Genomic DNA, 22,337 nt, shown 5'->3' on the forward strand with positions numbered 1-22,337 from the left:
AGGAATCAAAGCATACCACTACAGAAAATCAATTTACAAAAGAAGACTGCAAGAGAGGAAGAGAGGAACAAGGGAACAAAAGAACAGCAAGAAAACAGTAAGATGACATGGGTAAGTCCTTACCTATCAGTAATTACTCTTCATGCAAATTGATTGAATTATCCAATCAAAAGACATAGAATGGCTGGTTGGTAAAAAAGAAAAACAAACCATGATCCAACTATATGCCACGTATAAGACACTTTCAGCTTTAAGGACACACATAAGCTCAAAGTAAAGTGATGAAAGAAGATATTCCATGTAATTGGAAACCAAAAGAGAGCGAGGTAGTTTTAACAGACAAAATAGACTTTAAGCCAAAAAATGGTAACAAGAGACAAATTGATTATATAATGATAAAGGGATCAAGAAGGTATAAGAAACATAAATATATACACACCCAACATCGGGGCACCAAAATATATTAAGCAAATACTGACATCTGAAGGGAGAAATAGACAATAATATAATAATAGTATGGACTTCAATACCCCACTTACAACAATGCATAATCCAGAAAGAAAATCAATATGAAAATCTTGGGTTTAAACCATACTTTAGGTCAAATATACCTAACAGACATATATATACAGAATATTCCACCCAACAGTAGCAGAATACACATTCTTTTCAAGCAAACACAGAACATAATCCAGGATAGAACATATTATATTTCACACACACACACAAAAACTCAGCAAATTTAAGAAGATAGAATTCATACCAACAATCTCTTCCAGCCACATGGGTATAAAATATTTTTTAAAAAGATCTCAAATGAACAACCTAACTCTACATCTCAACAAACTAAAAAAAGAAGAACAAACTAAACCCAAAGTTAGCACAAAGGAAGAAATAACAAAGATCAAAGCAGAGATAAATAAAGAGGAGAAAATAATAGAAACGATCAATGAAACTAAGAGCTGTGTTTTTGAAAAGATAAATAAAACTGACAAACGTTTGCCTAGACTAAAAAAAAGAGAGAGACTCAAATAAAATCAGAAATGAAAGAAGAGAGATATTAAAGTGATACCAAAGAAATGCATAATCAGAAATTATGAAAATTATACACCAACAAATTGAACAACGTAGAGGAAATGAATAAATTTCTAGAAATATACAACCTACCAAGACTGAATCATGAAGAAACAGAATATCTTAACAGACCACTAACAAGTAAGGAGATTGCATAAGTAATTAAAAACCTCTCAACAAAGAAAAAACCAGGACTAGAAAGTTTCACAGGTGAATTTTACCAAACATTAGCACCAATTACTATCAATCCTTCTCAAACTCTTACAAAAAATGGAAGAGGTGAGAACACTTCTGAACTCATTTCATGAGGCCAGCATTACCTTGATACCAAAACTAGACAAGAACACTACAAGAAAAGAAAATTACAAGTCAATATCCCTCATGAACATAAATGCAGCGATCCTCAACAAAATATTAGTAAACTGAATTCAGCAATACGTTAAAAAAGTCATACACCTGAATCAACTGGGATTTATTCCAGAGGTGAACGAAGGGTTCAACATCCAGAAAACAATCAGTGTGATTGATCACATTAACAAAATGAAGGCTAAAGGTCATATGAGCACCCCAAAAGATGCAGAAAAGACATTTGACAAAACTCAACATCCATTCATGATAAAACTCTCAACAGGGAGGATATAGAGGGAGTGTACCTCAACATAATAAAGGACATGTATGACAAGCTCACAGCTAACATCATACTCAATGGTAAAAAATTGAAAGCTTTTCCTCAAAGATCAGGAACAAGACAAGGATACCCACTCTCACCACTTTTATTCAGTTAGGCAAGAAGAAGATATTAAAGGCGTCCAAATTGGAAAGGAAGGTGTAAAACTGTCCCTATTTATAGGTAACATGATATTACGTATAGAAAACCTTAAAGACTTCACAAAAAACTATTAGAATTAATAAATGAATTCAGTAAAATTGCAACATACAAAATCAATATGTTTCCCTCGATATCCAAAAATAGAGCATTCCTACAAAATCTTTAGTAAGCCAAAATGGCAAAAATGAAGAAGCAATTATCTTAGGCCACACCTTGCCAACAAATTCACAGAATAAATCGAGATAAAGCACACATGCTAATAGACACAGGTCAAAGCTATGGCGACTTGATGCTGAGAGGCTGAGTGTAGCTCTTGGGAAAAGAGCTTAGCAGTGCCACTTTCACTGCTCAGTGTTCATGCTACCTCTATAACAGCTTGCTGCCCCCCAAAAAACACTGAACACTGTTTTTGCTTTTCACCTTTACTTGTAAAAGTGAAAATCCTCTGCGGATTTTGTTCAATTAGCAAAAACAGGTGTTAATGTAAGTCTTTCTTAAAAGCAAAGTGGCCTAAAGCAAACTTCCAAAAAAGCAGAGAATACCTATATATAAAAATCACTTGTGTTTCTATACACTAATAGTGAACAATCAGAAAGAGAAATTAAGAAAACAATTCCACTTATAACTGCATTTAGAAGAATTAAATACCTAGGAATAAATTTAACCAAGGAGGTGAAAGACCTGCACACAGAAAGCCATAAGACACCAACATAAACTGAACAAACAAAAGTAAATGGAAAGATATTCCCTACTCATGGATTGGAAGAATTAACATTGTTTAAATGTCCATACTACCCAAAGCAATCTGCAGATTCAATCAATATTGAATCAGTCCGTATCAATATTCCAATGGCATTTCCAGAGAAACAGAACATACAATCCTAAAATTTGTATGGAACCACAAAAGAGGACAAATAGCCAAAGCAATCTTGAGAAAGAACAAATTTATGGCAAATGAGCCAAAACTATACAATGGGGAAAACCAGTCTCTTCAATAAATGGTGCTGGGGACAGTCACATGCTAAAAAAAGGAACTTGACCACTATCTTATACCATACACAAGTATTAAGTCAAAATGGATTAAGGACTTGGATATAAGACTTGAAACCATAAAACTCCTAGAAGAAACATAGGAAAAAGGATCCCTGACATTGAGCTTAGTGATGATTTTTGGATTTGACACCAAAAATAAAGGCAACAAAAGCAAAAATAAACAACTGGGACTATATCAATCTACAAAGCTTTTGCACAACAAAGAAAACCATCAACAAAATGAAAAGGCAGCTTACTGAATGGGAGAAAGTATTAACAAATCATATATCTAGTAAAGGACTAATATCCAAAATATACGAAGACGTCATACAACTCAGCAAAGAAGCCAAACAAGCCAATTAAAAATGGAACAGATGATCTGAAAAGACATTTTTCCAAAGAAAACATCCAGATGGCCAACAAGTACATGAAAAGGTGTTCCACATCACTAATCATCAGGAAAATGCTAATCAGAACCACAGTGAGATATCACTTCATATGTAGAATGGCTATTATCAAAAAGACAAGAAATAACAAGGGTGGCAAGGATGTGGAGAAAAGGGAACACTTGTACACTATTGGTGGAAATGTAAATTGGTGTTGCCATTATGGAAAATAGTATGGAGGTTCCTCAAGAAATTAAAAATAGAGCTACCATATGATCCAGCAATTCTACTTCTGAGTATTTATTCAAAGAAAATGAAAATACTAATTCAAAATGGTATGTGTACCTCCATGTTTATTGCAGCATTATTTACTATAGCCAAGGTGTGGAAGCAACCTAAGTGTCCATCAAAAGATGAATGAATAAAGAAAATGTTGTATAGACCCACAATGGAATATTATTCATCCATAAAAAGAAGAAAATCTTGTCATTAGTGACATCCTGGATGTATGGACCTTAAGGGCATTATGCTTACTGAAATAAGTCAGGCAGAGAAAGATAAATACCACTAGATTTCACTTGTGTGTGGAATCTAGACAAAATGAAACCAAGCTCATAGATACAGAGGAAAGATTGGTGACGGCCAGAGGTCGGGGGAGGGGTGAAATGGGTAAAGGTGGTCAAAAAGTATAATCTATCAGTTATAAAATACATAAGTCACGAGGATATAGTGTACAGCAGGCTGACTATAGTTAACAATACTGTGTTGTGTATTTGAAAGTTGGTGAGAGTAGATCTTAAAAGTACTCGCCATAAGAAAAACAATTTGGAACTCTGTGTGGTGATGGATGTAAACTAGACTTCATAGTCAAATCATTATGTTGTACACCTGAAAGTAATATAATGTTATGTTATTTTAATGTTCTATTAATTATATTAAAGTTAATTATAAACTTCATTTTAAAAGTACTAATGTACTTTTAAGGACTGAAATATAAAATATCTAATATTTAAAATTTGCTTGAGGGACTCAGAAAAAGAATGGAGATGATGGGAGGAAGGGTTGGTGAACCGGAAGATAGATCAAGGGAAATGATCCAGTTTAAAGAACATGGAGAAAAAAGATTGGAAAAAAAGAATAGAATTTTAGGGGTCTGTGAGAAAATACCCAAAGATCTAACAGTAGGTCACATTTTTTTTTCTGGACTCCCAGGACAGAAGAAAGAGATTGGGACAGAAAAATATTTGAAGAAATAATGGCCAAAAACTTCCAAAGTTTAGTGAAGGACATAAATTTATAAATTTAAGTACCTTAGTGAGTACCAAAAGGAAAAACTCAAAGAAAAGCATGCATTTATATATTGTTCTCAAACTGCTAAAAACCAAGGACAAAGAAAAACTAGTGAAACAGCTAGAGAAAAACACTTGGCATATAGGAGAACAATGAAACAATGTAGGCAAGAAAAAATTGAAGCGAGAGACAGTGGAACATCATTAAAGTGTTGAAAGAAAAGAATTGTCAACTTAGAATTCTATAGCCAGGGAATATACCCTTCAGCAACAAAAGAAAAATACATATTCCAGTGAAGGAAAGCAACAAGAATTTCATACCCTGGATTTGCAGAGTGAGTTTCCCAAAAGAAGAACCTGACATTCAGTCTATTGTTATCATCTTTGTTAGATATAGTTCATCCTTCCAGCCCCTCATAACTCAGTCCTGATGATCTGTTCCAGCATATTGGCCATAACACTCAGATTATTAACACCTCTACATCATATATCTATATCTTTATTTAAATCATGATAAAACTGTTTAGTTGGACAGGATCAAGACAAATATCTGAGGTATATGGGTAAAAAACTCGTATTTTACCTCTAAATTACTAGTTTCTGCTTTTTGTAATCCATCTTTTTCCCATACTATCAAATTTAATATCATAAAGCTAATCTTCCATTATTTCATCTGTTCTTCACAATTCCTCAGCCATCTCTAACAAAGCATATTCTGTCTCTTTATCTGTACAGTTTTCTCAGCACTTGTGGATAGAGACTAGGGGTTAGGAAATTTGCAATCATTTAGAGTGGTTCAGTGCAATTGTAAAAAGAAAAAAGAAAAAAAAATTAATTACCAGTTAACTTACAAACAGTTCTTCAGTATTTGCTATTGAGTAGATTGTGAAAAATAAATGAGGTTTAATGCCTTACTTGTTACATGTTATTAAGAAATGGAAAAACTTTTCAAACAAAACACTTCAGTGATAAATTCTGGAGCCATAATTAGAATTCTGGACTTTTAGAAGCAATTCAGTCCGTATGTATTGAGTCAGAAAAGGAATTCTATCTACTAGATTGTGACTTCTGTCTGGTTGTTAACTACATCAAGTTGAGGATTAAAATTAAAAAAAATATATATATATATACACATACATACATATATATATATATAAAACACCAGATGATGATGCCAAAGAGTTTATTTCTTTGAAAGCAGAAACTATTTTTATCACTTTTCTGTGTCCTCTCCCAGACCATCCAAAGTGCTAGACACATGGCAGTTTGATTTTTGAGTTGATTTTTTAAAAAATTATTGGAAATCACCTATTGATGATAAAAGTTCTATTAAAGGCTTAAATTGGTGTGAAATGAAGCAGAAGACCATCCTAATTGAATTCATGAATACCTTAAATCGTCTCATTCTATATGAATTAACACACAGAAAGATTGGAAAGACCATTCCACCATTTCTTTAACTGAAGCATACAGCAAACCACATATCAGAAGCACTTTTATTGTACTTTTGTTGTACATTGTCATTTTATAAAAAGACCCTCTTCATGATGGCTAGCCTCAGTTTCAGAACTGAAATTTGGCAGGCACATAGATGAGGGAAATGCTTTTTTATTATGTTGTTTTGTTTCTGGCATAGACCTCAGGTTTTGATAGTCCCATCATTTTTTAATCATTGTCAGTTGAGTTCTTCCAAAGCCTATATTATCCTATGATTGGAAACATTTAAGTTAAAAAAAACTTGATGGAAAATTCTCATAAATTATTCATCAAAAAGATAATAACCTATTAAATACAATTAAACTTTGAATTAATCTACAGACATTTCCAAAGTGTCTGATATTTTTAAACCATGTACCTTCATCACATTCCTGATAAAATTTGATCTAGAAGTGCTCTTAATTTGAATCTGACAGTTTCCTTTGCATTCTTTGTAGAGTCTGTATAGGGTAGTGGTTAAGAGTATAGGCTTTATAGAAAAACCTCTTAAATAAAATAAAGACAATACTGGCTCAAGGATTATCTTAAGAGAGTGCTTTAAATAAGTTAAATATTCAGTAGGTGGTAGCTATTATTACTATGTATGAAAAATAAATATATTTCTCATATACTCATATGAAAATACCAAAGAGTTGCTGGCATAGCCTACAATGTAAGGTGGTTTTATTTACTTTACAAACAACTGCTTACTTTTTTTTCCTCAATTTTGATAAATTAACCATATTTTCAAGATACTTTCATCATAAAAAAAAAGTAACATTGAAAACCATTGGAAATGCTGTGTGCAATGTGAGGCAAGAAATGAAGGCAGAAAATTGGTTTATTTAATTATTAACAATATTATTTAGAAGTCAACATTGTGAATAAAGATTTACTAATATACATAATGTTTATAACCTAAAATAATAACCTAGCTAAGAATCCCCTATATTTCATTCTTTAGTTAAGAAAGAAGTCTCTTCCACCAGTGAATGCTAAGAATATCCTAAGACTTTTCAACTAGAGGGACCTCTCTTTAAACAAACAAACAAATGAAAAAAAATTTGATTTCTCAGATGTCATTAAAGTCCTTTTGCTATCTGATAAATTTAAGTAATACAAAATAATTTTTAAAACTACTATAAATGCAGTAGTGTTTTTAAATTATAAAATTGTATTAACAAAAGCACCTATTGATATGTGAAAAAAATAGTATAATAGTAAACGTGTATGAGACATATTTATTTCCTCTGCAGGGAGTGCTTGGTGCTAATGTGGGTCCAGCTCCCTGCCTCCACACAAAGGTCCCCATAAGGCACTCATCCAATTAAATTGAGTGTACCTCTTTCTGTTTCTTCCATGTACTCCACAAAGCAGGACATGGAGGGGAAAACTTATAGGAGGTTGAGAGAGGGCATAGGAATGTAGCACAAAAATATGACTTTAGTTCACACTTCACCATATATTAAGCCCCCAAGAAATTGTCAGGTCATCATTAGCTCCTAGAAGGAGATTTAAATAACCCACTGTGCTTATTGTTAAGGAGATTTTTAATGAGTTAGTGGGAGAAGTCTGGAGAGGTGGAGAGGACTATCACAGAAGAGTAAACACGGTCTCAGGAAGAGGACAGCAATTACAGATCAAGTCTCCAGGTGGAAGAAATGGTGATCAAGGATTCGTTCTGAGAAGAAGTACAAGTAATTATGTTACAAATTCAGTCTAGCTCCAGTTGGAGAAAAAAGGAGTAAGAAAATGTAGTAAGCATCTAATTGTGTAACATGATCTGAGAGGTGAGATAAAGTCAAAGTTTTCGAAGTGGAGCATTAAGATATTGGATGTAACAAACAGAACTTAACACATATATTCCTGATGCAATGATGTGCTTGAGAAGATCAGCTCTAGCAGAAAGATGCCTTCAAACAGCTTAGAGTTCAGGGTAAACACCTAGGACAGACCTTGGAAATAGACCCCAAGATACATCTTTTTTACCCTGCAGTGGGCTTTTTATTGTTTGGTTACAATAAGAAACATTGCAATAGGTAAGAGAAATTACTTAAATCTTAGGAAGTTAGGAAGACTTCTGGTTTTTATATTGCATTATAAATAATGATTCAGCAAATACTTGTGAAGTACTTTCAAAGAACTAGGCACTATGAATATATAGCTCATTTAATTAGTCATTTGATAACTGTTTATTGAGTATTCACTATATGCCAAGTACTGTGTTAGGGACAGGACTCCTATAAAAGAAAAGAATGCTGTAAGGAAGACATAGCTATGAAAAGAAAGAAACGAATAAGGTAAAGGAAAGCCCAATCTCAAGTGAGGATTTAAAAATTTTAGTTGGAGATTCAGAAACATACTGAAAGCTTAGGAAGAAAGAAATGAGGGTGGGGTTAATGTAGTAGGGTACTGTAACCAATGGAGCAAAACCCAAAGCAAACATGGGGGGAGGGGAAGTATAGAACAAGACATGGATTTTCCTTTTAAATATTTTCTTATCTCATGAGGAAGCTGACACATATATAAAACCATTTTTAAACATAGAAAATGGTAAGCATTTTAACAGGAAATCTAGAATATATAAAATTCTGAGTTAGTCTGAGCAAAAAAAGTCAAATTTGGATGACTTCACATCATCTGAGCACAGTAAAAATATTAGCCAGAATTCTAAAAAAAGTGGTAGTGCTGCCTGACTTCAATCCACTGTGAATAAAAACATCCTCTGGGTGACACAAGGAAACTTCTCATTGTTTGAGCCTCAGACTCAAGATGGAGCCTCAGACTAAGAACTCTGTAACCCCAAGCCTTATGACTCTTCAAGTCAAAGTGTTAAATCTTTGTGAAGGTCTAAAACACAACCAGAGTAAAATTTCTGGGGTAAGATGGACAAGTAGGAGCTATTTAATCATTTTAAAATAAAATTTAATTCACATAAACATAAGGGCAAACAGTAAAATGAGAAGTGTTGATGAAAAGACACCTAGTGATCTCTTTAATAAATTAGATGAGATCTTTAAGGAGCAGGATACAGTGCCAGTAAGAAGAGGAAAAAGAAAAAGTGTTGATAAGACAGCTGCTATAGGGGGAGAAAGGATTCTCTTTAAAAGAAATCCATGTCTGCACTTAACAGCCGCGGAGGAAAGACTAAGTGTGCTGCTCAGATCGAATGCATCCCTGACTTAAATTGTTCTATTATTCTGAAAACAACAGGATATTCAAGGATCTTGTCAGACACTAATTGGAAACAGAAGCCCAAACCTTTAATTGCTAAATGCTTGGTGAAGGCTGGTATACAAAATACTTTTTCCCTTCTGTGATTGGGAGTTTATTCCTCGGTGGACTGCTTGAGTGTTTTGAGAAGGAAAGTGACAGGATCAAAGCAGCTTTACAGGAAGGTTAAATGCAACAGTGATATACAGGATGAATGAAGGAATGAAGTGGGAAGACTGGAGCATAAAAAAGTAATTAAAATCCAATTATAAGTTAGGAAATAAAGATCTGTGGTGACAGATGAACTAGGGCAAAAAGGGAGGATATTGATCTTGGTACATACTTGGATTTGAAAATCAATTCCAAGGGAGACACTGGAGAAATGAAATTGTATCATTTAATGCAATTTTAACAAGTTGAAAAAATCTGTTTTGGAGTGGTGAGGAAAGATAGAAGATAGATTTTGGTTAGAGTATAAGGTACTTGTAACACTCTACAGGTCACTAGGCTGAGATCCTAAGGATGAATTACAGATTCTTATTTGGGAGTCATCAGTGGTTCTCAACTGGGGTCAGTTTTGCTCCCCAGGGGACATTTAGCAATGGCTGGGGACATTTCTGGTGTCACAGCTGGGAGGATGGTGCTATTGCAGTCTGGTAGGTGGAGGTCAGTAATGCTGTTAAACATCCTCAATGCACAGGACAGCCCCCTACAACAAAGAATCATTTGGCCCCAAATGCCACTAGTACCAAGATTGAGAAACCCTGCTCATAAATGTCATAGTACATTAGGCATATCTTGTCCAGTCAATGCATTGTAGTGTATTCTTGTTCAATTTATAGAAAATAAAAATAGTAACAAGCATTTATTGAATCTTACTCTATTTCAGGCACTATACTCACATTACATGGTTTATTTAATTTTTTGAATGCTTTGAGACAGATATCACCTTTATCCTCATTTAACAGGTTAGGAAACTGATCCACAGAAAAGTTATCTACCAAAAGCCACATGGCTGGGAAATTTGGAGGCCCAGATTGCAACCAAAAAGTCCTTTTCCAGAACCATGATTCTAACCACTAAGATGAAACATACAATGATTATAGGTATGGTATCCTCAAGCCCAGTGCCCAGTGGTAGAAAAGAGAGACAGTTACACAGAGCAAAAACATTTTTCTCCCTTCATTTTTCTCACACACATACAAATCAACTCTCAAATATTAATAGCAATGTTTTTTTCTGTATCACAGAAAATTCCATTGTGCCATTGATACATTTCAGAGCTCCTCCTGGGGGAGGGTTTCACGTGGGACAGGGATACCTTGAGCACCATCTAAAGCAGCAGGTTTGACAATCTTAGCGTTTTGACATGTGGGTGTGTCCAGATGTATTTTATCTAATTTGCGAATAATAATAAAGAGCCAGATTTTCCTAATGACATAATTTTTACCATGTAAATTAGAACGGAATAAAAGTCCTATAATAATATATGTCACGTTTTCTTACTTTCCAATATGCTTTTCTGAATGCCAAAGAAAGATATAAAATTAAAGCTAACGACATTGGGGGTGTCACTGGATGTTTACATGTGAATGGCGCTGTGATTCAGAATATAAAAATATTTGTTGGAAATCACTGATTTAATAGTTAGAATGTATTCACCAAGAGAACCATTTAATTCCTCAATTGTGACTTTCAAATCATCCACTTAAATATAAATTACACAAGCATTTCTCATTTTATCAAACTAGATATGCATAGTTTTTTAGTACAATTTGTTCTCCATTTGGTCACAAAGCTAGAACCCATTTCTCTGAAGTACAGTGGTTTCCAAATTTTTAAAACAGTGTACTCATTCTTCAAATTTATTAAGAAATAAAAATATCCATAAGAAAAAAGTGGAAAAGGAAGAGAGACATTCTGAAACCAGGATAGGGGAGCAGGGGTGTTAGGATAGAGAGAGGGGGTCCAGAGATCTACTCACTTGGCATCATTGATCTACCCATCAGGCAGCAACTTAGGCAACTTTGGGAGCCCCACAGAACACAATTGTAAAAGGATTATCCAATATATTTTAGGATAATTTAGATAATAAAATTATTATAACTCTTAAAGCCTTATAAGTATATTAAACTTGTAGGTCTAATTGATATTTTTCTGTTTGAAAATGTGATATTATATAATATGCATTTACATGTCATTAAATGCTACATCTCATGTGCTAAACTTGAATTATTTATTTTCAAGTGGTGTACAGTCTCCTGAGGCACTCAGTTTCTGTCTCTGCCTGTGGGTTATATTCATCTCTTGACCATTTCTGTCAAAAATGCAAATTTAGCTAGTGGGAACATGCTATAAAGCACAGGAAGCTTAGCTCGGTGCTATGTGACGACCTAGATGGGTGGGAGGGAGGTCCAAGAGGGAGGGGATATATATATACATAGAGCTGATTCACTTCATTGTACAGCAGAAACTAACACAACATTGTAAAGCAATTATACTCCAATTAAAAAAATGCAAATTTAGTTTTTACTATAAAAAGCTAGAGCCAATCACATTTAATGGACTTTTAAATGTAGTTCTCTGACACAATACTTAATTTAAGATGGACAGTTTTACTCTTTTAAACTGTATTTTGGGATTATTTTTGAGCAATGATGTATTTCTTTTGATTGTTCTCTTATTTTCTGATAAACAGTGACTGTAATAAATCTTGATCCTGCCTTTGGTCTAGATATTTAGTAGCTGTGTACTTGTTTTCTATAATAGTGATGCACATTAATATTTATAAGCATTTTCCTTTGCAGCATCTCCCAGATGGCTCCACGCCCAGTGCACATGTTGAATTTTATCTTTTATCATATCCCAGTGCAGTTCGGAGGAGGAAAACAAAATCTGTTCCAAAATGTACCGACCCCACTTACAATGAAATTGTAAGTATGAGTCAACTCTTGTCCAGTCGTTTTGTATTTTTCTTACCATTTTTCAGTTTAACCAAATATGGAAGATTTACAGTAATTGGCAGCATTATTCCATAAAGGGAAGTCATTTCCCAAAATAGCCACTGTCTGCCGATCACAGTTCTTGATGCTATAGGAACTGGAAAATACAGATACTGCTTTCAAAGTGCTTATGAACCAAGTTTCAAATTGTGGCTAGCCTCCAGCGAGAGCCCAAGACTTCACAGCATTTGTTTCACCTACTAACATTACCCCTGACTCTACCTTATTTTCTCTAACAAGTTTTTCTTTACCTGGTTTTCCTTACCTAATAACTTTATCATAGTCTAACCTGTGTATGGCAATAAACTTTATAAAATCTCTTTTGAAAAACTGAAAAATATAAAGAAGTACAAAGTACAAATTATATTGAAGTTAATTTATATTATATATAGCTCTCTAATTCATTTGTAGTATATGATTTGAACATCTGATCCCCTAATTCTAAGGCAAACCCTACATTTATTCTCTTGATTCCATCCTTTCCCATCTCCTCTGTACCTTGCTCACTTAATTATTTGCTCACCTTTTTTTAAGGCTGTCTCATCCACTGGATCCTCAACTCAGAAATCTTAAAAAAACAACAAAACAAACTCTTCAAGTCAGCCTTTCTAAAAGCATCCAAATTTTCTTTCCCTCGCTATCACCTCCAAACTTTTGCAAAATTAACACATTTCCTGCTCTCAGTTCATCACTTCCTTCTCACCCTTTAATCCTTTGCAATGTGGATTCTGACCTTGACTGATGCTGTTTTATTCAAATGGCATCAAAAGACTCCTAATTGCTCAATCCAATGAGCCATCAGGCTCTCCTCTCCGGAACAGTTAGACGGCAGCACTGTTAACTGCTTCCTCTTTCTTTACACCTCCGTTTTGCTTCTTAAGTTCTACCTTTTCTCTTTTTTTAATCAGCATAATTAATTTTTATTGGAGTATAGTTGCTTTACAATGTTGTGTTAGTTTCTGCTGTACAGCAAAGTGAATCCGCTATAGGTATTACATATATCCCCTCTTTTTTGGATTTCCTTCCCATTTAGGTCACCAGAGAGCATTGAGTAGAGTTCCCTGTGTTATACAGTAGGTTCTCATTAGTTATCTATGTAAGGTCGGATCTTAACAAACGGCACCGCGAAACGAAGGAAAGCTTCAAGTGAGCTTTATTAGGGAGCGCTCCCGGGCAAGGTTCACTGGTCCGAGAGAAAGGGGCCAGAGAAGTCGCGTCCAGTACTGGATGAGGGGAATTTTTATTGGGGTAAAAGCAGAAGGCGGCTTGCAAGGGGAGGGGGTGGTTTGCTATACAGGGTAATTCCTTATTTGGTGAGGATACAGCAGGGCCAGGTGTTGGTTGGTCTGTTGTGGGGCGTAAGCCCATTTTCCCTTTCCGTCAGCCCCGTTGTTTTCTGGGCAGGAAGTTAGAGTCTCTTGTTGATTCCCAGAACAGGTGAGGTCGTTATGTCCCAATGCCTCTCCTACCTCATACTGGTCGATGTTTTCTCTTACCCCCCGGGCCTCCTTTCACCCGGGCCAACGGACCTTACATCCCGACTTCTTTGATGGATTGGGGCGACGTTTTGTCTCTGGCTACTTCCTGCATGAGTGGGGACGTCGTTGGGGGTCGGGGGCCTGGATTTAAGGAGAGCCAGTGGGGGGTTCTGTAGGAAGCAGGGTGTAAGGGCCGAGAAGCATCTGGTTTGTGGCTACTCGAGAGACTTCTTCCATGCACCTGCGAAGGAACCGAAGAAAACAGGGAGCAAACATAAACAGGATACAAATAAGAAGTAGGGGGCCCAAGATTGGTGTTAGCCAGGTAAAAAGGGTGGATTGCCACCAATCGGGAATTGGGGAGGTGGACTGTTGGTGTTTGCGTTGGAGTTCACGGATAATCTGGGTGCGGTCGGTTGTTGGACTTTTTGTGGTAGGGGTAAGGTGGAGGCCCAGGTAAGTTACAGAAGATACAGATAACTGAGCCTTGGCTGGGGAGACCCGATAACCGCGAGAGCCAAGGTAATTGAGGAGATCTGCGGTATGTTGTCTAGAGAGGTTAAGAGATGGGCTGCAAAGGAGGAGGTCATCTACATATTGGAGGAGTATGCTGGGGGTAAGGGAGCAGGAAGTGAGGTCCCGTGCCAGCGCCTGACCAAAGAGATGAGAGCTGTCGCGGAAGCCCTGGGGAAGAACTGTCCAGGTGAGCTAGCTGGAAGTATGAGTATCCGGATCCGTCCAGGTAAAGGCGAAGAGGAAACAGGAGTCGGAATGTAGGGGGATAATGAAGAAGGCATCCTTGAGATCCAAAACCGTAAAGTGGGTTATGGATGGGGGAATATGGGAGAGCAAGGTGTATGGGTTCGGTACTACCGGGTGGAGAGGAATTATGGCTTCATTGATTATTCGGAGGTCCTGGACCAGGCGATAATCTCCAGAGGCTTTGCGGACAGGCAGGATGGGGGTGTTGCAGGGAGAGTCAGTGGGGATAAGAAGTCCCTGATTTAGAAGTCTGGTGATAATAGGTTGTAGGCCCCTAAGGTGAGTCTCGGAGATGGGAAATTGGGGCCTTGACGGAAACTTGGAGGGGTCCTTTAGGCGGATGAGAACAGGGGAATGGTGTGTTGCTTGCTATTATGGGCTTAGAAGTATCCCAAACTTGGGGATTGATTGGGTATGGTGTGGTTGAAAAAGGAGGGCAGGAGGGAGAGGGTTCTAGAGATAGACCGAGAAGAGGAAGCAGGAGCTGGGAGGAGGGGACTTTAGGGTCAAGTCTGACCAGCTGGAGGGAGGCTCCTAAGTAAGAGAGGATATCTCGGCCTAAGAGGGGAACCGGGCAGAATGGCATGATTAAAAAGGAATGAGTAAATGGCATCCCATCAAGATTACATGGGAGTAAACCAGTTTGAAATGGGGAGAAGGATTTGCCGTCAATACCCATAACCGAGATCTGGGAAGGAGAAACTGGCCCGGAATAGGTAGGCAGAACCGATTAGGTGGCCCCCGTGTCCACCAAAAATGAGATGGACTTACCCGCCACCTGTAGCGTTACCCTGGGCTCGGCGAGGGTGATGGGGTTCTTCGAGTCTGGGTGCCGTCAGTCGTCAGCCAATCCCAGCAGTTCGAGTGGCAATGCCGCAGGGTTGGCCTGCCCCCCGCGTGGAGACGCTGAGGGAGGGCCAGTCGTAGGGCAGTCACTCTTCCAGTGGCCCGTTAGCCCGCAGCTGGGACAGGGCTTAGAAGGAAGTTGGGGATTGGGACATTGGCGAGCCCAGTGGCCTTCTTTTCCGCATTTGAAGCAGGCCCCTGGCGGGGTTGCCTTCTGCAGACCCCGTGGATGCTGTGATCCATGGGAGATGACCGGCCTTAGGGCGGCCACAAGAGCTTGGGTTTGGAGAGCCACCTTCTGGTGCATCCGAGCCTGTCGGCTGGATTCTGCCAAATCCTTACGACCATTTTAGACTTTTAAAGGCCATTTTTACCAGGTCTCGAATAGGGGTTTGAGGGCCGTCCTCTGCCCGTTTTAGTTTTTTCCGAATGCCTGGGTCTGATTGGGTAATAAAATGGATGGCTAGGACCGCTGCCCCTGCCGGTGTGTCGGGATCCAGCCGGGTGTACAGAGTTAAGGCCTCTGTAGGGCGATTGAGAAAGATAGCTGGATTTTCGTTAGATTCTTGGGTTATCTCTTTTAGTTTTTCAAAATTGACTACCTTATGGGCAGCAGCCTGCATGCCAGCTAGGAGGCATTGAATCATGAGATCACGTTTACGGCGACCATCTTGGCCGTCCTGGTAAGTCCAGCCTGGGTCGGTGCCCGGTACAGCGGTTACGCCGACTGGCAGAGAATTATCGGTAAGGTGGACCTGATCTGCATGGTTTCGGGCAGCAGTTTGAATTCTTTCCCTTTCGTCTGGGGTTAAGGTAGAGGACAGAACCACGAAGATATCATGCCAGGTTAAATCATAAGCTTGAGAGAGATAGCGGAACTCCTTAATGTAGCGGGAAGAGTCAGCAGAGGAGGAACCCAATCGTTTTTCTATTTGAGAGAGATCTTGGAGGGAGAAGGGGACGTGGACTCGGACCAGTCCTTCTGCCCCTGCTACCTCCCTCAGTGGACAGAGGAGGTTAGGATCCTGAGAATCATGCAAACGCGTGTGTGCGCTAATTGGTGAGGGGAGGGATGTGGGCAAAGGAGCTGACGGCGGTGGCGGGGGAGCAGTGGGAGGAGCGGCTTCAGGGGAAGGGGGAACCGCTTCGGGGTACGGTGGGGGAGGTGTAAAAGGGGGGCAGCAAGAGATTCGGGGGGGTCAGTTAAAGGAGTTTTCGTCGGAGGGAGTTGGACATAGTAGTGTATACATGTCAATCCCAGTCTCCCAGTTCATCCCACCTGTCCTTACCCCCCTTGCTGTCCATATGTTTGTTCTCTACATCAGTGTCTCTATTTCTGCGTTGCAAATAAGTTCATCTGTACCATTTTTGTAGATTCCACATATAAGCAATATTATACAGTATTTGTTTTTCTCTTTCGGACTTATTCATTGAGTTCCACCTTTTCTTAATTCCCTTCTATCTTCTCTAACCACGCTCTCATTTTCCTTCATTGCCATTCTTCCTCTGAAAATATTTGCTGGAGTTCCATGACCTACCCTCATCTCTTGATATATACACTCAGAAGTACCTTATGTATCTACAGATTTTCATTTATCACTTGTAGGTTGCATCTGAATTTATTCCTCAAGCCCTGGCTTCTCTCCCAAGCTTTAAACCTGTACTTCTACCTGATTATTAAAGAGCCCCTTTAGGATGCCTCCTACACACTTTTAAATCAGGCTTTCCTCCTCTGTTTGCCATCTCCTCGGAAGAAACTTTCTAATGACATCACCCTCTCCCTCACTCACAAGTCCAGTTAATCCCCAAGTTTTGTCAGTTCTACCTGTGCAGCCACCTGCCTCTTCAATCCATCTTCTCCTCTATGTCCCATCGCTACTTCTTTGTTTGAAGGCCTTGCAACTTTGGCTAATATAAGAGCCTCCTATCAGCCTCCTATCTTGTGTTTTTCAATTAAATCATTCAAATTTCTATCTAAGATGTCAAAAACTACTCATATTTATTATTCTCCTACCTTTTTTCAAATGTTCCTTATTGCCTACTGAATAATATCCAAAAGCCCAAGTGTGGCATTCACAGCCTTTCAAATTTGACTCAGTAATTTTCCTGAGCTGTCTCTGGAGCAATATCATCCTTATATACTTTTTCAAAAAAATTTTTGTTTTGAGGTAATTGTAGATTCACAAGCAGTTGGAAGAAATAATATATAGAGAATTCAAATACCTTTCAACCACTTTCCTGCAATGGTAACGCTTTGCCTGACTACTGACAATATCACTACCAGGAAATTGACATTGATATGATCCACTGTCCGTATTCTGATTTCTCCAGCTTTACATGTGTTCTTATGTATATGTGTGCATGTTTAGTTCTGTGCATTTGTATCACACGTGTAGGTTTGTGTGATCATCCCCACAGTCAAGGTACAGAACATTACCTCACGGTGATTCCTGGTGCTACCCTATTATAGCCGCACTCTTCTCCCTCTAACGCCCCATCCCCAAACCCTGGCAACTATTAATCTATTCTCTATAACTTTGTCATTTCAAATGTTATGTAAATGGAATCATACAGTCTGTTACATTTTCACTTACCATAGTTCCCTAGAGATCCATCCAAGTAGCTGCATGCATCAATAGTTTGTTCATTTTCACTGCTAAGTAGTAGTCATGGCATGGAAGTATGACAGTTTCTTTAACTGTTTACCAATTAAAGGACATCTGGGTTATTTCTGGCTTGGGGCTATTGCACACAAAGCTGCTGTGCGGGCTTCCCTGGTGGCGCAGTGGTTGGGAGTCCGCCTGCCGATGCAGGGGACACGGGTTCGTGCCCCGGTCCGGGAAGATCCCACATGCCGCGGAGCGACTGGGCCCGTGAGCCATGGCCACTGAGCCTGTGCGTCCGGAGCCTGTGCTCCGCGACGGGAGAGGCCACAGCAGTGAGAGGCCCACGTACCGCAAAAAAAAAAAAATCTGCTGTGCACATTGATATATAGGTTTTTGTGTAAACATAAGTTGTAATTTCTCTAAGCAAATGCTCAAGATGTAATTACTAGGGTATATGGTAATGCTGTACATAGTTTTTCAAGAGACTGTCAAACTCCTTTTCTATACCATTTTACACTCCCACCAGCAATGTTTGTGCCAATTTCTCTACATCTTTGCCAGCATTTAGTGTTATCACTATATTTAATTTTAGTTCTTTTGAAAGGTATAGAGTGATAGCTCATTGTGGTTTTAATTTGCATTTATCTAGTAGCTAATGATGCTGAATTTTTTTCATGTGCTTATTTACCATCTGCATACCCTCTTTCATGAAATGTCTCTTCATGCCTTTGTTCATTTTCTAATTAGATAGTTTGCATTTTTACTCATTTTTACTGTTGACTTTTGAGATTCTTTATATACAATGGATAATGGTCCTTTGTCAGATGTGTGGTTTGCAAATATTTTCTCCCAGTCTGTAGTTTGACTTTTCCTGCTTTTCTCACGGTTTTTCACAGAGTAAAAATTTTCAATTTTGATGAAACCCGGTTTATCAATTTTTTTTTCTTTTGTAGACTGCATATTTGGTGGCAAGTCTAAGAACTCTTCACCTAGCACTAAGTTCTAAAGATTTTCTCCTATATTTTTTCTAAATGTTTTATAGTTTTACATTTTACATCTAAGTCCATTATTCATTTTTAGTTGATTTTTGAAGAAAGTGTGAGGTTTAGGTTGAGGTTCACTTTTTTTGCCTATGAATGCCAGTTATTTCAGCACCATTTATTGAAAAAGCAATTCTTCCTATGTTAAATGTCTTTTGCACCTTTGACAAAAATAATAAGGAACGTTTGTTTGCTCATGCCCTTCCATTGCCCCATACTTAGTCATATTCTCAAGTCACATCAGACAGCTTGTCATTCCCTGAATAATCCCTATGACCTCTGTGATAGAGCTCATGTAGCTGTTCACTCTCCTGCCCTTCTCTGCCAACTTTGAGGTTTACCTCAGATATGGACTCTGTGAACCAGTCTCTCTTCCCTGTCTCTTATGCCACATTTACCATCTCTTATTTATTCCTACACAGACTTTTTTCTTCTAGTACATTGAAAACTTCTTGAGGACAAGGAAAATGTCTTAGCTTTCTTAGTATCTTTGAAACTTAGCTACTTCTAAAAAGATTTGTGGAATTAAATATTTGGGATAGTTTTATAAATGACTTTATGTGTACATGTATAAAATGTAAAAGTATCAAACATTTATACATATTCAAATAATACTTTAGTAAGGAAATATATTTTGACATTTTATTATTTGTCATGATGTCAATAGCTAGAGGTATATACCTCCCAACTATATATCCCTAGTTTCCATACGTTCTGGGCATAAGACCCCCCTACGTCAATATAAAGAAACTTCTCAGACTGCATGTTGTACTTCAGCATTTGTATCTAAGGAAACACATAATGATGAAAAGCCACTAACAATCCAGGAGTTTAAATAAATTCGTGTTTTTTTATCTCAAGCTATATGTACTATAAAAACCGGTAGTAAATGCACATGTGTGGAGATTATTTTATGAAGCTTGCTGTGTCCATAAATTGTCTCACGGCTTGCAATAATTCTGAGTCCTCACACATTCATGGCCCATTGATTACAAATCAATGCAATACTTTTCTCCATCAGCACATACTTGTAGCTTGGACACACAGTGCTTATACACTGAACACATTTAAAATTGTTCCAAAAACAATAGTTCAGGGCTTCCCTGGTAGCGCAGTGGTTGAGAGTCCACCTGCCGTTGCAGGGGACACGGGTTCGTGCCCCGGTCCAGGAAGATCCCACATGCCGCGCCACCAGGGAAGCCCGAACCATTATTTTTTTAATGATTCATTAGAAATACAGATTCTATTTTAAAACAGAATTATATTGTTATAGTCAATGTATGTTGTACATTGTATTCCTTTTTTTTTCTATTCAAGTATAGCCAGTTTACAATGTTCTGCGAATCTCTGCTGTACAGCAAAGTGACTCAGTTATACACATGTGGACATTCTTTTTTTTTATATTCTTTTCCATTATGGTTTATCACATGATATTGAATATAGTTCCCTGTACTATACAGTAGGACCTTATTGTTTATCCATTCTATATATAATAGTTTACATTGTATTCCTTTCTTAGATATTATCCTACTTAATTAAATTACCCTAAACAGTGTTTTTCTACTTGATGTGACAATTTCAGACCTACAAATTCAGTGTTTGTCAGAAGGCAGTGAAGACTTGACACATGCCTATGGGTAAAAAGTATTATAAAGTGAAATTAAAAGAGCTGTGCATTTTTGGTTCTGTTTATATTAAGGCAGACTACATATTAAATCATTTGGTGAAAAGACTCAAAGAATATAATCATCTGTGTACTTCTCTAGCATTACCCACTAATTATTCATTGCATTGGAAGAAAAAAGCACTTATTTTTTTAAACAACATTATGGATGCAGTAAAGCAATTAGAACATATATATATATATCTTCTATAATGTACAATGATTACATGTTTATAAAACCTCAGTCACTTTCAGGAAAATAGCTTTTGCATAATGAAGCACAGGGAAAAAAATCCATAAAGCAATATAAGCTTAGGAGTTCAAATGTTTGTATTTTAACCAGGAAGGCAATTAATTCCTGTCATTTATTAAAGAATTTCAGCTTGTTAAATACCTGGGAGACTCAATATTGTGTACAACTGTTATCTCCAGTCAGGGAAGGCAAAATACCAAGAAACAGCTGTTCTTTTCTTGTGTATTTGATGGATCTTTTTCAGCTGTAATTCATTAGTGTTTACTATGTATCAGGCTTTGTAATAAGGCTTATATTCATTATCTCATTTATTCCTTCTCACAATGCCAGAAGGTAAATATTATCACCATATTCGAATGAGAAAACACATTCAGATGGCCCCCAACTTAGGATGGCTCAACCTGAAACTTTTTTTACTTTACGATGGTGCAAAAGAGATATACATTCAGTAGAAACCATACTACAAGTTTTGAATTTTGCTCTTTTCCCAGGTAGGATACTCTTTCCTGATGCTGAGCCACAGCTCCCAGTCAGCCACGCAATCACGAGAGTAAACAGCCAATACGCTTACAACCACTTGGTACCCAGACAACCATTCTGTTTTTCACTTTCAGTACAGTATTCGATAAATTACATGAGACATTCTGAGCACGTTTAAGGTAGTTAGGCTAAGCTATGATGTTTGGTGGGTTAGGTATATTAAATGCATTTTCGGCTACAGTATTTTCAATTTACCATAGGTTTATCAGGATGTAACCCCATTGTAAATGGAGGAAGAACTGGAGTTGACAACAGATTTATATAAATATGAATCATTGATACTGATATGTTTCTTAGAAAGTTACATCTTTAGCACTAATTTATATGATTCACAGAGTTCTTAAACTAGACTTTTCCAAAGGCCTAATGCTTAGAATTATTCCATTTTTCTTCACACACACTAACACTTCGAGGGCCCTTTCGTCTACTTTCTCTGTAAAATAGGAGGTAAGTTCATCTGCTGAACGTGTTGTGGGGAGGAAAATGGAGGATAATTTAGACCGTTCAAAATAACCACTGTAGAGAAAAGGAAAGGAGCTTACTCTGAAGTCCTGGGAAGATAAGCGTTCAGGAGACAAGAGTGGTTCACGGAGTCCATGTTGAGCATCCCTTTGCGATGAAAGATGAATTACATTGGTAGGCTTTTGAAATTTTTAAGGCAGCCCTTAAAATCCTTTACTATCCAGGGGAACTCAATAAATTAAATGGAATAATTTGAATAAGCTTTCCTAGAAATTTAAAAGGTAATCTCCTGTCTGGAATGGGAGCAGCATTCTGGAAGAGTCGGTAGCCAGGAGATGTCGCACGAAGCAGGGTAGACTGGATTAGCATATTATATTGTATCTCAT

General features: G+C 37.6%; 1 protein-coding gene across 6 annotated transcripts in view; it reads left to right on the top strand.

Moving 5' to 3' along the window:
• The window catches only part of PIK3C2G (phosphatidylinositol-4-phosphate 3-kinase catalytic subunit type 2 gamma), a 385,825-nt gene that overhangs the window by 355,505 nt on the left and 7,983 nt on the right, over positions 1-22,337 (top strand). For 5 of the 6 annotated variants that reach the window (XM_089920361.1, XM_089920358.1, XM_089920359.1 and 2 more), the window contains one exon: positions 12,107-12,232. The exons of the other annotated variant lie outside the window; for it this stretch is intronic. In XM_089920361.1, the coding sequence (XP_089776487.1) occupies positions 12,107-12,232 (126 nt within the window). The remainder of the gene's footprint in view (positions 1-12,106; positions 12,233-22,337) is intronic. 6 annotated transcript variants of the gene reach the window in all.

This window comes from Delphinapterus leucas, chromosome 11 (genome assembly GCF_059928025.1).
Source record: "Delphinapterus leucas isolate spDelLeu-1000000601 "Yukka" chromosome 11, BTC_Dleu_Yukka2, whole genome shotgun sequence".
Taxonomy (NCBI): Eukaryota; Metazoa; Chordata; class Mammalia; order Artiodactyla; family Monodontidae; genus Delphinapterus; species Delphinapterus leucas.